Raw genomic sequence first — 17,500 nt, forward strand, 5'->3', positions numbered from 1 at the left:
CGCAGACCAGGCAAGGCGGGGGCGTAGCGCAGATGCGCTTCGCCAAATGGGTGTGGCCAGGTGGATTTTCCAAGTTTGGCACGCCGTTCTCGGTGGCGCAAGTACTCCACCGAGGAGAGAAGGCGTGGAGTGGGTTTGACACAGCCGATTCACATTTAACCAATCAAATGAGCCCCTGTCCTTGCCTTTAAAATGCGCTGCGCGAAGGCGTAATGAAAGTTTACACAGCTGACATGGAGGTCTATTGCCGCAGGCGGAGCGGAGCTCAGGAGACAGGCGCGGAGCGGAGACCGGCGATCAGTGCGGACACGTCACCAAAACCTCACCGGCAGGCTTCCGGAATGTCAGGCACATGAACGATGCAATAAATACCGAAAAAAACACTATTCAATGCTACGATCACAATCAGCACATACATATATCTCCATATCAACTGTCCCGTCACAGCTGATGTCAGATCAAAGGAGATTGGCACCGTTTGTGCTGATTGTGAGGTTTTGGTGATGTGCACCAGCCAGCCAAACTTCCACTGCGCCGGCTCCGCTCCGCCTTGCGCAGAAAGTAGACGTGGTTTCAGGAGGCGAGCTTTTGGCGCACCTCGGCGAAGCCTTTTGGCACGAAACTGTCACTGCGCCAAGCCGAATCTGTTGACACCTCCCCCCGCTGCGCCGCCACTCCCATCTCGGCGCACGTCCGTCTGCGAAACTTGGAAACCGTCCGCCTCTGCCGTTTCGCCGGTCGAAACTAGCTCTGCGTGGGGTTCGCCTCACTGCGCCACCCCACGCTGTGCCGGGAAACTAGAGGCCACAGGAATCATATTTATAATTATTGTAATTATATATTTTGAATTTTGTTAAAGGAAGAATATTTTCTTTAATTTTTTTTCTCGCTTTCTTTCTTTTTATTTATATTTACTTTTATTTTTAGATGTAATTAATTAGTAATTTTTTTTTTTTGCTTGTTGTTTTTCTTCCTTTCTTTCTCTCTCGTTAACGTTGGGCTTGTTTCTCGTCGCTGCATCAGTATCACAGAGCTAGGTGGCGCTGTTGAGCTCTCAGTGTGACAGTGATGAGGCTGCAGTTAACCCCTGGCCTGCTGGTGGCGCTGTGTCGTTGCAGTTTGTGTTTGACTACCGGGACGGCGACGTGTTCGGCTGCGTGGCCGACGTGGGCTGGATCACGGGACACAGCTACATCGTGTACGGGCCGCTGTGCAACGGGGCCACCAGCGTCCTGTTCGAGAGCACGCCCGTCTACCCCGACCCGGGTAAGAGGCCACGCCCCCTGCACCGCCAGGAACACACACACCGCCAGGAGCACACACCACAAAGCACACACACACACACACACCACAGAGAACACACACACACACACCTCAGATCCACAGGATCGTCTGTGTGAGTCCGACCATTCCGAGCTGCTGTGAGGAGCCAGGCTAACGACTCCTATAGACTTCAAGTCTTTATGCTAAGCTAACAGGAAATGCTACCCATAGGAACTGAAGCACTGGACGTCCAGAGGAGAAGATGCTGTCCAACATCTCTGTCTGTCTCTGTCTGTCTCTGTCTGTCTCTGCTGTCTGTCCCTCCTGTCTGTCTCTGCTGTCTGTCTCTGTCTGTCTCTGCTGTCTGTCTCTGCTGTCTGTCTCTGTCTGTCTCTGCTGTCTGTCTCTGCTGTCTCTCTCTCCTGTCTGTCTCTGCTGTCTGTCTGTCTCTGCTGTCTCTCTCTCCTGTCTGTCTCTCCTGTCTGTCTCTGCTGTCTGTCTCTGCTGTCTGTCTCTGCTGTCTGTCTGTCTCTCCTGTCTGTCTCTCCTGTCTGTCTCTGCTGTCTCTCTCTCCTGTCTGTCTCTGCTGTCTGTCTCTGCTGTCTGTCTCTGCTGTCTGTCTCTGCTGTCTGTCTGTCTCTGCTGTCTCTCTCTCCTGTCTGTCTCTCCTGTCTGTCTCTGCTGTCTGTCTCTGCTGTCTGTCTCTGCTGTCTGTCTGTCTCTCCTGTCTGTCTCTCCTGTCTGTCTCTGCTGTCTGTCTCTGCTGTCTGTCTGTCTGTCTGTCTCTGCTGTCTCTCTCTCCTGTCTGTCTCTGCTGTCTGTCTCTGCTGTCTGTCTCTGCTGTCTGTCTGTCTCTCCTGTCTCTCTCTCCTGTCTCTCTCTGCTGTCTGTCTGTCTCTCCTGTCTGTCTCTGCTGTCTGTCTCTGCTGTCTGTCTCTCCTGTCTGTCTCTGTCTGTCTCTCCTGTCTGTCTCTGTCTGTCTCTGCTGTCTGTCTCTGTCTGTCTCTCCTGTCTGTCTCTCCTGTCTGTCTCTGTCTGTCTCTCCTGTCTGTCTCTGCTGTCTGTCTCTGTCTGTCTCTCCTGTCTGTCTCTCCTGTCTGTCTCTCCTGTCTGTCTCTGCTGTCTGTCTCTGCTGTCTGTCTGTCTCTCCTGTCTGTCTCTGCTGTCTGTCTCTGCTGTCTGTCTCTCCTGTCTGTCTCTCCTGTCTGTCTCTGCTGTCTGTCTCTCCTGTCTGTCTCTGTCTGTCTCTCCTGTCTGTCTCTCCTGTCTGTCTCTGCTGTCTGTCTCTGTCTGTCTCTCCTGTCTGTCTCTCCTGTCTGTCTCTGCTGTCTGTCTCTGCTGTCTGTCTGTCTCTGCTGTCTGTCTCTGCTGTCTGTCTCTCCTGTCTGTCTCTGCTGTCTGTCTGTCTCTGCTGTCTCTCTCTCCTGTCTGTCTCTCCTGTCTGTCTCTCCTGTCTGTCTCTGTCTGTCTGTCTCTGCTGTCTCTCTCTTCTGTCTCTCTCTCCTGTCTGTCTCTCCTGTCTGTCTCTGTCTGTCTCTGCTGTCTGTCTCTCCTGTCTGTCTCTCCTGTCTGTCTCTGCTGTCTGTCTCTGTCTGTCTCTCCTGTCTGTCTCTCCTGTCTGTCTCTCCTGTCTGTCTCTGTCTGTCTCTGCTGTCTGTCTCTCCTGTCTGTCTCTCCTGTCTGTCTCTGTCTGTCTCTCCTGTCTGTCTCTGTCTGTCTCTGCTGTCTGTCTCTCCTGTCTGTCTCTCCTGTCTGTCTCTGCTGTCTGTCTCTCCTGTCTGTCTCTGTTGTCTCTCTCTCCTGTCTGTCTCCCTCTCCTGTCTCTCTCTCCTGTCTGTCTCTCCTGTCTGTCTCTGTCTCTCTCTCCTGTCTGTCTCTCTCTCCTGTCTGTCTCTGCTGTCTCTCTCTCCTGTTTGTCTCTCCTGTCTGTCTCTGCTGTCTGTCTGTCTCTCCTGTCTGTCTCTGCTGTCTCTCTCTCCTGTCTGTCTTTCTCTCCTGTCTGTCTCTCCTGTCTGTCTCTGCTGTCTCTCTCTCCTGTCTGTCTCTCTCTCCTGTCTCTCTCTTCTGTCTCTCTCTCTTGTCTGTCTCTGCTGTCTCTCTCTCCTGTCTGTCTCTCCTGTCTGTCTGTCTGTCTCTCCTGTCTGTCTCTCTCTCCTGTCTGTCTCTCCTGTCTGTCCCTCCTGTCTGTCTCTCCTGTCTCTCTCTGCTGTCTGTCTCTCCTGTCTGTCTCTCTCTCCTGTCTGTCTCTGCTGTCTGTCTCTGCTGTCTCTCCCTCCTGTCTGTCTCTCTCTCCTGTCTGTCCCTCCTGTCTGTCTCTCCTGTCTCTCTCTCTTGTCTGTCTCTGCTGTCTCTCTCTCCTGTCTGTCTCTCCTGTCTCTCTGTCTCTCCTGTCTGTCTCTCTCTCCTGTCTGTCTCTGCTGTCTGTCTCTGCTGCCTGTCTCTCCTGTCTGTCTCTGCTGTCTGTCTCTGCTGTCTCTCCCTCCTGTCTGTCTCTCCTGTCTGTCTCTCTCTCCTGTCTGTCCCTCCTGTCTGTCTCTCCTGTCTCTCTCTCTTGTCTGTCTCTGCTGTCTCTCTCTCCTGTCTGTCTCTCCTGTCTCTCTGTCTCTCCTGTCTGTCTCTCTCTCCTGTCTGTCTCTCCTGTCTGTCCCTCCTGTCTGTCTCTCCTGTCTCTCTCTTCTGTCTCTCTCTCTTGTCTGTCTCTGCTGTCTGTCTCTGCTGTCTCTCCCTCCTGTCTGTCTCTCCTGTCTGTCTCTCTCTCCTGTCTGTCCCTCCTGTCTGTCTCTCCTGTCTCTCTCTCTTGTCTGTCTCTGCTGTCTCTCTCTCCTGTCTGTCTCTCCTGTCTCTCTGTCTCTCCTGTCTGTCTCTCTCTCCTGTCTGTCTCTCCTGTCTGTCCCTCCTGTCTGTCTCTCCTGTCTCTCTCTGCTGTCTGTCCCTCCTGTCTGTCTCTGCTGTCTCTCTCTCCTGTCTCTCTCTCCTGTCTGTCTCTCTAAATGAGAAAGGACAGAAAAATCTTTAGAAAGTGAGCGGTGTGTGTGATGATGGTGTGTGTGTGATGTGTGGTGTGTGTGTGATAGTGTGTGTGTGATGATGGTGTGTGTGATGATGGTGTGTGTGATGATGGTGTGTGTGATGATGTGTGTGTGATGATGGTGTGTGTGATGATGGTGTGTGTGATGATGTGTGTGTGATGGTGTGTGTGTGTGATGATGTGTGTGTGTGATGGTGTGTGTGTGATGATGGTGTGTGTGTGATGATGTGTGTGTGTGATGATGTGTGTGTGTGATGATGTGTGTGTGTGATGATGTGTGTGTGTGATGGTGTGTGTGTGATGATGTGTGTGTGATGATAGTGTGTGTGTGATGGTGTGTGTGATGGTGTGTGTGATGGTGTGTGTGATGATGTGTGTGTGATGATGGTGTGTGTGTGATGATGTGTGTGTGATGATGTGTGTGTGATGGTGTGTGTGATGGTGTGTGTGTGATGGTGTGTGTGATGATGTGTGTGTGATGATGTGTGTGTGATGGTGTGTGTGATGGTGTGTGTGTGATGGTGTGTGTGATGGTGTGTGTGATGGTGTGTGTGTGATGATGGTGTGTGTGATGATGATGTGTGTGTGTGATGGTGTGTGTGTGATGATGGTGTGTGTGCAGTCTGCGGCACGGTCACTTCACTGCTGTCGTTTCTGACCTTTACCTGCCTGATGAGCTCAGAGCGCCACATCTGTCTGCATCTGTCTGCATCTGTCTGTGAGAGAAACACCTGCAGTCTGATCCCTGCAGGTGAGGCTGTGGGTTCACCTGTGATCCCTGCAGGTGCGTTCAGGGTTCAGGGTTTGGCTCGGACTCTCTGGCTCCGGGCTGCAGTCGCTCTTTAATCTCTCAGAGTTTTATTGCCTCGGCTTCCCATCCCCTGCTTTATCTTTTTACGGCCGTTCCCTGTAACTGTGGCAGCCCCGCGGCGATGTGACGTCACCCGTCGTCATGGTGACCAGGTGCTCAGACCCTTGACCCCTGGATATCAGTTCAGCGCTGATCAGTTCAGCGCTTAATAAAATTAGAAGAAGAAACAAAATGACCTGAAAAAAAGGGAAAAATGTCCAGCAAAACTAAATTTAGAATTATAATGATATAGTTCAAACTATGTTATAGGGAAAAATCTTTTTTGTCATTTTCTTTTTGTGTTTTCTTCCTGTTTTTCCGTCTCCGGGTCGATTCCAGTTTCATGGATTTTGAGCTGCTTCCATGCGGCTCCTCCGCTGGGCTTTAGGTGTAAAGGTTGAGATAAGAAACAGTGAAAAATGACAAAGTTCAGGACATTTATCTCAGGTTTGCATTTTACTGCCTGCAACACATTCCGACTTTAACAGTTAAAGGAATATTTCAGCCAAAATGCATCATTCTTTCAATCCGATCTTCACCGTATGCTGCAGCATCCTGCGGCGAAGAACTGCAGTTTCCTGTGGCTGGATGTTGAGCGTTGTGTTGTGGAAACGTGTCAGAAAGTGTCCCTCACTGTCAGTCCAGCTGGAGAAGCAGAGCTCCTCTGAACAGCCTCGCTCTCTAGTTTGTGTCTGTAAAGTTCGATGAGGCTGTGATTCTCCTAGAGGTCACTAGAGGTCATTTTCTCCAGCGACGTCCAGTTTGACAAAAGTCTCTGGCTGCAGTGAAATGGCTGCTATGGGGGCCAACATCATCACACAGGAATCAAATGTGGCTCATTGAATCCACAAGAGTCTCAGCTTTCCAGTCAAAGCAACTGATGCAGCTCCAAGACTGTTTAGGCCCCAGTCTGCACACACACACCATTTTACAACAGGCCACAAGAACACATGTGGACTGCAGGCTTTGGGGCCCAAACTGCATGGGATTAGCAGAAGGTGGGCGTGTCTGCAAAGGGGAGAGAACCCATTTTCATTCACACAGCTGGAGGTCAGAGGTCAAGGGACCCTGCTGGAGACACACATGACAGATTAACCCTCGACAACATTCAGCTGGACTCTGCAGCCTGTTTAGCTCCTTGCTGACAACCTGGCATGACAGAATAAATCAATATTGTTTCTGTGTTTTGAATACATACAAGTATTCAATTATGACCAAAACCTGTGTGTGTGTGTGTGTGTGTGTGTGTGTGCGGCAGGGCGGTACTGGGAGACGGTGCAGCGTTTGAGGATAAATCAGTTCTACGGGGCGCCGACTGCCATCCGGCTGCTGCTGAAGTACGACGAGAGCTGGGTGAAGAAGTACGACCGCTCCTCGCTGAGGACGCTGGGATCCGGTGAGCCGCCGCCGCCGCCGCCACCACCGCCGCCGCCGCCGCCGCCGCCGCCGCCGCCGCCGCCGTGCCTCACTCACTGAGGGCCAGGAGATTTATTTAACCCTTTGAACCCTGAGCAAATTGGCTTGATTCCTTTCAAAAACATGGGAAAAACAACAACGAGCAACTTAGCAAGAAAATGACCCAAAAAAAAAAGAAAGAAAGGAAGCAAGAGAGAGAAAATCATAATTAATATTATTATTATAATTATGATTTTATTATTATCATAATTATTTAATTATTATCATTATTATAAAAATGGCCAGAAAACTATATTCATATTTTTTAAATTATATTTGAAGTTATGGTACACAAAGATGTGTATTTTTTTTTTTTTTTTTTTTTGAGTCCTTGCCGGTCACGCTGCTCGCCGCCTCTCGTGGCTGCAGCAGATCTGCTGCTCCGCCTCCACAGGGTTACACCTGCCTGACAGCAGGTCACATGACCTGACACAGGAAGTCAGAGACCTCAGGTGTGACTTCCTCAGGTGACGTGTGTGTTCACCTGAAGACGCGACTCCTGAACCTTCTGCCTCCACAAAACAATAAATAATAACCAATAAACAATAAGAATCAATCTGATACCTGAGGATCAATATCTGATCCACTGATAAACCACCTGAGTCCAACCTGTGCACCTGAGAACACACACACACACACACACACACATACACACACACACACACACACACACACACACACACACACACACACACACACACACAAACACCACTTTAGTTGTATTTATCTCTTTCACATTTATATTTTTGAAAATAAAATAAAATGTGTGTGTGTGTGTGTGTGTGTGTGTGTGTGTGTGTGTGTGTGCAGTGGGCGAGCCCATCAACCATGAGGCCTGGGACTGGTTCTACAACGTGGTCGGAGATGGACGGTGTCCCTTAGTGGACACATGGTGGCAGACAGGTGAGCGTTACTGCAGTTTTACTGTCTTTTTACTGTAGTTTTACTGTCTTTTTACTGTAGTTTTACTGTAGTTTTACTGTCTTTTTACTGTAGTTTTACTGTAGTTTTACTGTAGTTTACAGCAGTTTTAGAGCGACAGGCGAGGGCTGTGGTTCCTCTGCTTCTTGCAGGAAGTTCATTAGTTGTTGATCAGTGAGTCTGTCTGGTTCTCGTCGCTGCAGCTTAACCCTAATTTACCATTAGCACCAAGAACATCTGCATCTGCTGGAAATGAATTAAGATAATCCCAGCACACTTAGCACACACACACACACACACACACACGCACACACACACACGCACACACACACACACACACACACACACCCTGCAGCAGGAGTGTCTCTAGGATCGTAGGGCTGATGGGACGGCGTGGTGACCTAATTCCTTGACAATCACTTTCCAGGCTCTCAGAGCAGCTGGGGGGTGGGGTGGGGTGGGGGTGGGGGTGGGGGGGGGGGGGGGGGTGATTTAAGGAAATGAAAGCTGCTCTGGTTTGTGTGGAAACTGTGAGCTTCATTACCCAGAAGTCCTCAGGCCTCCTCACCTGAGGAATCCCCTGACTGACTGGACCACCTTCACACAGCTGTTGGGGTTCCAAACAGCCGGCCCGCGGGCCGCCGGGCGGGCCCCAGCATGACGGCGCTGTTCTGATTGGACACGCGTGACCTCATCAGTGTGAGCACACCTGAGCGCAGCATCTCTTCATGTGGTGTGTTGATTTGTGAGGCAACAGGTGCAAACAGATGTGGCTGTTTGACACCTGGACTGTAGACTTTGTAGACACTCTCTGTCTCTGGTGACGGTTGAAAGGCATGCTGGGAAATGTAGGCAGTCAGTGTGTGCAGGTGAGGCATAAAAATAATAAGAAACTGACTTACTGTAAATACACAGGGCTGACCTTCTGTGTGTGTGTGTGTGTGTGTGTGTAGAGACCGGTGGGGTGTGTATCGCTCCGCGGCCGGCAGAGGACGGAGCAGAGATCATTCCTGCGATGGCCATGCGGCCGTTCTTCGGCATCCAGCCGGCGCTGATGGGAGAGCAGGTGAGCCTCGTCAACAAAACATTTGTCAATAAAGATTTCACAGCTCAGAGTCAGACTGTGAGTCTGTGGGTGAAGCAGCCGCCTCATAATGTTCTGCTCAACATTCAGAAACCACACAGCTGATGATTGGCTGTGGAAAGCAAAACGTTTCCCCGCTTAGGGACTATTTTCCCTGGAGGAGGAGGAGGAGGAGGAGGAGGAGGAGGAGGAGGAGGAGGGAGCATTTCACTGTGAAAAAGTCCTGAAAAGCCAACAGAGCTGCTGCTTTTAGGAAAACTCATGTGGAGGACTTTCCTCTCAGCGTCTGAACGTTTCCAGAAGTTTCTGCTGGAAAGTGAACGCTGAGTTTTGTGGCGTGAAGCAGCTTCAAAAACGTTGCTTTGGGTTCGGCTTTCAAAACTCTGCAGTCAATCCAGCCTCAGTCTGTAATCTGTAATCTGTAATCTGTAATCTGCAGCCTGTGGCATTTAACCCTTTGAATCCGGAGCAAACCGGCTGATTTCCTTCAGAAATATGGAAACAGACGGTGAGCCGCTGAATGAGAAAATGACCTGAAAAAAGAGGGAGAGAGAGAGAAAGAGAGAGTTATTAGAAAATAATACAAAAAAACTAGGGAGTCCAGAAAACTGTAAGTGTTATAATAACATATTTAAACTTAAGTTACAAGAATAAAATATTTTCTTTTTTCATTCATTTTCTTGTTTTTTCCCCCCCCATTTAATTTCTTTTTTATTTTCATTTTTTTGTCACTGAAGTTCAGGTTATTTTCTTTTTTTCTTTTTTTTATTTCTTTTGTTTAATTTTAAGGAATTTTTTTGGTTGTTTCATTTTAGATTTTCCTTGTTTGTTGTTGTTTTTGGCTTTAGAAAAAATCTGTTTCAGGTTATTTTCTTGTAGAGTAATAATTTATTTCAAAATAATTTATTTTTGTGGTGGGCGGGGCTTGTGATGGGCGGGGCTTGTGGCTGGCGCTTGCCTGTTCCTGCTCTCCAGCTGTTATTTTTACTCTTTTCATGTTAAATCACTTTTTGCTCGTCAGACTTTTTTAATGCAGAAAGTTTCCGTGTCGAATGTTCGGGTTGGAGCTCGGAGCCTCGCTCTTTAAACCGTAAAGCCGTAAAACATCCAGCAGCTCCCGCAGGTCGAGGTCACACCGCACATATTTCCCATGATTCAACAGCAGCATCAAAGAGTTTATATGAAACTGCACATCGAAATGATAAAAATAAACTTTATCTGTCCGGAGCTGCTGCCTGTTTTATAGGGACAATAAAGAGTTTTACAGAAACAGGTAGCAGCTGATCAAATAAATCAGAAACAGTTACTGCACACTAAAAACATAAAACATCAAAAATAAAAAAATAAGATGAGAAGAAGAAGAGGAAGAGGAAGATGAAGGAGGAGGAGAGGAAAGTCCACTTGGATGCAGAATAAAAGTGAGAATGAAAATATAAAAATTCAAATAAAACAAGAAGAGGAATAAAATTGGGAAAGTTGTGACAGCCTGGTCATAAAAAAATATGTTCAAAGGAACAACACACACACACACACACACACAGACACACACACACACACACACACACACACACACACACACACACACTTTCTTTCCTCCAATCAGCTTTGGTTCAGATCACCAATCTCTGTCTCGCTGACCTGATGTGACCTCGTGCTTGAGGAGGTCGACCAAGTCTGTCTGTCTGTCTCTCTCTCTCTCTCTGCCTGTCTCTCTCTCTCTGTCTTTCTCTCTCTCTCTCTCTGCCTGTCTCTCTCTCTCTCTCTCTCTCTCTCTGACTGTCTCTCTCTCTCTCTCTCTCTCTCTCTCACTCTCTCTCTCTCTCTCTTTGTCTGTCTCTCTCTCTGTCTGCCTGTCTGTCTCTCTGTCTTGTTTCTTTCTCTTTAATTAAATCTGGCATCTGTTTGTTTTTCTTTCCAGGCTTGGTTGCCTTCCCCCCTCTCTCTCTCTCAAATTAATTATCCGCTATTTTCCCATTTCTCTCCTCCTTTAAAGAACTTTAATCTTAATCTCAATCTGCGAGAGTGTGAGCTGTTTCATCACTGGGTACTTAGTAAGTGAGCTGCAGGCTGTAGATTAGATTAGATTAGATTAGATCAGTCTGGAGGAATTCTCCTCCTCTCTGTTCTGATCAGGAAACATTTATCAATATTTCCGATCATCAGATGTTCAATTTGAAGCATTTTTTTGTTTCTGGTATTTTTTATTTACTTTTTGCTCTTTTGTTTATAAATGTTGTATTTGTTAATCCCCTTATTGAAAGAAATCCAGTGAATTGTCTCAGAGGCTTAAGTCACTATTAGACATGTATATCTGTTTATATATTTCCATACATATCTGTCTATCTACACACACACACACACACACACACACACACACACACACACTTTGTTCCGTCATGATCCTTGAGAACGTGACTCTCTCTGGACATGTTTTTTTTTTTTTTTTATATATATATATATATATATATATATATATATATATATATATAAAACCAATAATATCAATAATATATATATATATATATATATATATGTATGTATATATTATTGATCAGTTGATTGAATATTGATGATCCTGACACATTGATGTTGTTGATCCTTGAGTAAAGCTGTGTGTCTGCCTCTGCAGGGCGAGCCTCTGACAGGAAATGATGTCAGCGGCGCTCTGTGCATCAGCCAGCCGTGGCCCGGCATGGCGCGCTCCATCTTCAGAGACCACCAGAGATTCGTGGACGCGTATTTCAAACCATATCCTGGTCAGCAATAACCATCTTTAACAACAAAAACATTTAGTGTCATGTGTAATAACATAATGATGTGATAATGATGTGATAAGACCTCAAGGGGGCAACGAAGGTGCTTTAACAAACCCAGAACGTTGCTGTCATGGAAACATGTTGTTGTTGTTGTTGTTGTTGTTTTTGTGTGAACATGTTGTTGTCGTCTGTCAGGGTATTACTTCACGGGCGACGCGGCATTCCGTTCTCCTGACGGCTACTACCAGATCACCGGACGCATGGATGATGTCATCAACGTCAGTGGCCATCGGCTCGGTACAGCAGAGATAGAGGACGCACTGGTGAGCCCACACACACACACACACACACACACACACACACACACACACACACATAAGATGAGATGAGACGATACGAGACGAGATGAAATGAGACAAGATGTGATGAGATGAAACAAGATGAGACAAGATTAGACGAGACAAGACGAGGTGAGAAAAGATGAGATGAGATGAGACTAGATGAAACGAGATAGGACAAGATTAGAGACGAGATGACACGAGATGAGATGAGAGACAAGATGAGACAAGATAAGATGAGATGAGACGATATTAGAGATGAGACTAGATGAGAATAGACAGGATGAGACAAGACAAGCTGAGATGAGATGAGACGAGACGAGACAAGATGAAATGAGACAAGCTGAGATGAGATGAGACGAGACAAGATGAAATTAGACAAGATGAGATGAAACAAGATGAGACAAGATAAGACGAGACAAGACGAGGTGAGACAAGATGAGATGTGACAAGATAAGACGATGAGATGAGACGACCTGAGATGAGACGAGATGAGATGAGACGAGACTAGGGTTGGGACCTGTTTGGATTTTAACGATTTTGATTCTTAAACGATTCCCTCTTAACGATTCCGGTTCCTACCGGTTCCAATAAAGGTTCCAAATTTATACATTTTTGTATTTTTTTATGACACCATTATAATTAAAATAAACATGTAATAAGCAGTGTTAGTAATGTAGTGTTAGTGTATGTTTATGAGTTGTAGAACATAATAAATTATCTTGAAGGAGTAGATGTTACCAGTAAGCTTGACTCCAATAATTTAACAATATGTTAAATTATTATTTGTTTTAAAAATGTAAATTACTTATCAAACAGACCTAACAATTCAACTACCAATGAATGAGCAGCAGTATGCCTGTGATAACATAGATTGAATATGAAAAATAAGCCGAAGTGATACCTCTTCTCTGAATAGACAAGCTAAGCCAGTGTGCTGCTGTTAGCCAGTGAAAATAGAGCGGAGTGGCAACTCTTCACTTTGTTAGACAATCTATGTCAGTGCGCTGCTGTAGCTGGAAAGTTTCTTTGCCTGTTGGACTCGTACGGTGCCGGTGCAGGTGTTTTTCTAATTCCGCAATTCCGTGTTCGCGGAAATTATGGGACTCTAGTTAAGTGCATTTGAGTTTTTCTGGCTTGGACATTGTTTGTTTACGCTGCGGGGCTGCACTCCTCCTCCTGCCTCGCTTGATAATGACGGTCTGACATTCTTCATAGCAGTGCAGGGGGGGCGTGTCCACCCCGGGCTGCTCAGTCTTGTAGGAGACGTGACGTCACCACAGTCGCTTCAATGCCACAACTGAGCAAAATGAATGCAGATGAGAAATTCCAGGAATCGTTATGGGAACCAGTTTTGCGAAAATGATGAATCCGGCTCCATTTCTTCAATTTCGGAACTGGGTCTGAAAAAGAATTCCCAACCCTAGACGAGACTAGATGAGATTAGACTACATGAAACAAAATGAAATGAGAAGCAAGATTAGAGACGAGATGAGATGAGAAGAGATTAGAGACAAGATGAGATGAGATGAGAAGAGATTAGAGACAAGATGAGATGAGATGAGATGAGAAGAGATTAGAGACAAGATGAGATGAGATGAGATGAGAAGAGATTAGAGACAAGCTGAGATGAGACGAGATGAGATGAGACGAGACGAGAGAGAGACAAGCTGAGATGAGATGAGACGAGATGAGATGAGACAAGATGAGCTGAGATGAGACAAGATGAGACAAGACTAGATGAGATGAGATGGGATACGACGAGATGAGAAAAACAAGATGAGATGAGATGAGCTGAGCTGAGATGAGACGAGATGAGACTAGATGAGATGAGATGAGACAAGAGAGACGAGCTGAAATGAGACGAGATGAGACTAGATGAGATGAGACTAGATGAGATGAGACAAGACAAGCTGAGATGAGACAAGATGAGGTGAGATGAGGTGAGATTAGAGACAAAATAAGACAAGACAAGCTGAGATGAAGATGAAGTCTGCTCCAGCAGACACACACACACGCACACACACACACACACACACACACACACACACACACACACACACAGGGAAGCTCCTCCTCCATCAGTGATGTCACATTAAAGTCACAGGTGGTTCTCAGGTGAAAGCCTCGTGTCTCATGTCTTGGTTTCGGCTGTGCAGTTTGAATCGTTTCACACCACCAGCATCACATGACCTGTAACGTGAAGCTGGAGCGTGGCGTCCCAGCAGGAAGTGTGTGTGTGTGTGTCTGTCTGTGTGTGTGTGTGTGTGTGTGTGTGTGTGTGTGTGGGAAGCAGGTTCAGGCCTCAGCTGTATGTGTGTGTGTTTCCTCCTGCAGGATGAACACCCGGCTGTTCCTGAGTCAGCTGTGATCGGCATCCCGCATGACATCAAAGGAGAGGGTGAGACCCGAGGGACGCTCCCATCATGCACTGCTTCATATCTGCAGGGCGACACACCTGAGGCCTGTTCCTCCACCTCAGTTTTTACAATTCAAACCTCTAACCTTTATATAGGCAGCTGACATCACTGAGGACAGGATCTCATGTAGAGGAGAGACAAAAAAGATATCATACAGTTACATCAAACAGAATGCCAGACTCACAGGAAACAGTTAAATGACATATATTAAATTAAATTAAATCAACTACAAAGTATCTCAGCACTTGAGGAATTGGAGCTTCAGCTTTCTTCTTCTGCTGATGCGCCTACAACATTCAAAATCTCCATTTTCCTAAATCCTTCAGACTCATCCGTCCAGAGTCCAAATCTAATTTTTTCTTCCAACAGGGTCAAACATCCAGCAGTGGGATTAGATAATCCCACTTGTTTCCTGGTCAGTTTTTTGGGAATGTTTCAGGAACAGGTGTGAATGTGTTAAAGCAAGCAGAATGAGGCAGATCAGCCACTGGGATCAAGAATTACACTTGATTCAAGAAAATTCTGGAAACAAGTTGATTGGTGTTGGAAACAAGTGGGATTATGTCAGATTATCTCATCCCACTGGCAGATTATTGACCTTGCTGGAAGAAAAACAAGATGTGAACACTGAATGAATCGCCCTCTGTCAGTCACATCCACTGTCCGCGCTCTCTTTAATCCCTGCTGCCACTTCCTCAGAGACATGTCGTCTCTGTCTCCATGGCGACGGTCAGGTCGTGCATTCTGCAGTGAAGGTCACACTGTAATCTGACGGCTGCAGTTAATAATCAACCTGATAAAGTGGCAGGAAGTGTCAGAGGTGAGTTGTGGAGAAGTTAAACGGCACCGTGTGACTCTCTGCGCACTGCTGCCACCATGTGGCCATTTCCTAGAACTGCAGCTGGAACTGGTTCACCACAGCAGAGGCGGTCCAGAGGGAAGAGGTGTGACTCGGTCCAGATGCTGTCCTCTGGACTCTCATCTGAAAAGATGTTTTGGTTTGTGTTCATCATATAACTGTCCAGGTGTCATAACTATCAAATCAATTCAAGTGCTGAGATTAAAACTTCATGTTGACACAATCCCTTCTACAGATTTTTGTCTGATGAATTAACTCCAAACACCTGAGACAATTCACTGGGGAAAAAAAAAAAACTGTCTGTAAAATCAGTAAAACATTTAGTAAAAAATTATTGGAACATAAGAATTTATAAGAACATAAATCAACTGAATTTCTTCCAAAGCAAACAAAACAAAATAAACAGAGAGAAAAGGTGATGATCAATTTGATTTAAAAAAAAAATACAGCAAGAAAAGGCCTAATAAAAATATAGAAATGAAAATAGAAATAAAAATTGCTGTCTATTAATCTATCTATAGATAGACAGATACATACAGATCTATAGATGAATGTAACCACTGACCACACCACAGTAACCACTTAGTAACCACCAAACAACACATTAACAACCAGCTGGAGACACCTTCACCATGCCTTAGCAACCACCTGGAACACCATCAGAACCACCCTGTAACTCCCTAACAACCAACCACTATAGCAACATCCTAGCAACCACCAAACAACACAATAGTAACCAGCCAGAAACATTTTAGCAACCACATAGAACGCCATAGCAACCACCTAGACATGCCCCAGCAACAACCGGGAACACCATAGGAACAGACCTAACAACCACCCTAGCAACCACCTAGACCACCACAGCAAACACCTCGCAACTCCTTAGCAACAACCTAGAGCACCATAACAACCACCCAGTAATGTCCTAGCATCCACCTGGAACACCATAGCAAGCTCCCTACCAACCACCTAGAACACTGTTGCAACCACCTAGAACACCGTAGCAACCACCTAGCAGTGCCCTAGCAACATCTTAGAACACCATGGAAACACCCTAGCAACCATCAAACAACACAATAGCAACCACCCAGCAATGTCCAAGCATCTACCTGGAACACCATAGCAACCACCCGGTAGCACCTTGACAACCACCCTAACAGCCACATTGTACACCATGGTAACCACCTAGGAACACCTGAGCGACCACATAACAGCAGCCCAGAGTCAGTCAGCAGCCCCTCCTGCCGGCTGCATGGTTGGCGCTGGCAGTAACCGGCTGTGTGTGTTTTGTCTCAGTGCCGTTCGCCTTCGTGGTTCTGAAAGACGCCGTGGCGTCGCCGTCGGAGGAGGACGCCGTGCTGACGCAGCTCCGCAGCCTTGTGGCAACCAAGATCGCAAAGTACGCCGTCCCCGACCACTTCCTGGTGAGAAACACCGAACACACCCTAACAAACCAAACCTGGTTACCATGTTCAGAGAGCAACTGACAGTTATGTCAGGCCCACAGTGAGAACCATGTAGACTCAGCCATCACGTCATTACTGTGTAGTTTCATGATGCAGTTTCCTCCGGCCGACTCTGCAGCTGCTCTGCCTTCCTTCTGTTCTCTTCTGCTTTTCTTGTCTTTCTTCTGTATTGTAGTTGTTGTTGTTGTTGACAAAAGTTTTTTTCCTGGCTGCAGGTGGTGCAGCAGCTTCCTAAGACTCGCTCGGGGAAGATCATGCGGCGGATCCTGAGGAAGATCGCCTCGGGGGCGGCGGGCGACCTCGGCGACGTGTCGACCCTGGACGACCCCTCCGTCGTCATGGAGATCATCGAGGCTCACGAGCTGTACAGGAAGCAGCAGAGCCAGGAGGAGAAGAAGAAATGAGAAGGAGGACAGAGAGGCTGAGGAACATCATCTGCAGCTGGTCACGGGCGAGGCCTCAGGGATTTGAACCAGCAACCCTCTGCCCATAAAGCCACTACTGTAGCCCTCAGGCTCCTGCCGCCTCACAGAAACACGTCCCTTCGAAAGCTGTAAACATTTTAAAACTCCAGATGTTTCTGAACCTTTAGAGAAAAGAATTTCCTTCTTGTCTTCTGTTAGGAAGCTGCAGCAGCCACACACCGCTGCCGCTCAGGTCATCACAAATTCACAAAATAATAACTTTAAAAGTCTGAAAAAAAAAAATCTAATAAGTAAATTTAAAAAAATGAGAAATCACTGTCGGTTTAGTGTTTTTAAAGTTCTTCAGTCCAGCACTGACTTTTCCTCCACAACATGATTTCCTGCTTGAAGGTGTGACTCCTTTCTCTGATATTTTCTGTCTGGATTCCAGGATGTGATCGTCTGTTCAGATTTAAACCTGTCATTTCACAATAAGAGCTCATGTATCTGTAATTATGACGTAAAATCATGAAGTCTTAAATCAGATGACACGCAGTGGAGATGAGTTTTACTCCAAAGTGCCTTCAGATGTTTAGTTTTAGATAGAAAAGTCACAAGTCGTGAGAATTTGAACAGATTCGTGTGTGAATACATGG

The 17,500-nt window shown here is 46.6% G+C and overlaps 1 protein-coding gene across 1 annotated transcript in view; it reads left to right on the plus strand.

Annotated features, from left to right (window-relative positions):
• Positions 1-17,500, plus strand: part of acss1 (acyl-CoA synthetase short chain family member 1) — a 37,549-nt gene that overhangs the window by 19,896 nt on the left and 153 nt on the right. The window contains exons 6-14 of the mRNA XM_030071243.1: positions 1,119-1,266; positions 6,400-6,537; positions 7,407-7,499; positions 8,471-8,583; positions 11,231-11,357; positions 11,553-11,680; positions 14,033-14,096; positions 16,271-16,398; positions 16,656-17,500. The exon at positions 16,656-17,500 is cut by the window's right edge and continues 153 nt beyond it. Coding sequence (XP_029927103.1) covers positions 1,119-1,266; positions 6,400-6,537; positions 7,407-7,499; positions 8,471-8,583; positions 11,231-11,357; positions 11,553-11,680; positions 14,033-14,096; positions 16,271-16,398; positions 16,656-16,844 — 1,128 coding nt within the window. The 3' untranslated portion in view covers positions 16,845-17,500. The remainder of the gene's footprint in view (positions 1-1,118; positions 1,267-6,399; positions 6,538-7,406; positions 7,500-8,470; positions 8,584-11,230; positions 11,358-11,552; positions 11,681-14,032; positions 14,097-16,270; positions 16,399-16,655) is intronic.

Source organism: Myripristis murdjan, chromosome 15 (genome assembly GCF_902150065.1).
Source record: "Myripristis murdjan chromosome 15, fMyrMur1.1, whole genome shotgun sequence".
Taxonomy (NCBI): domain Eukaryota; kingdom Metazoa; phylum Chordata; class Actinopteri; order Holocentriformes; family Holocentridae; genus Myripristis; species Myripristis murdjan.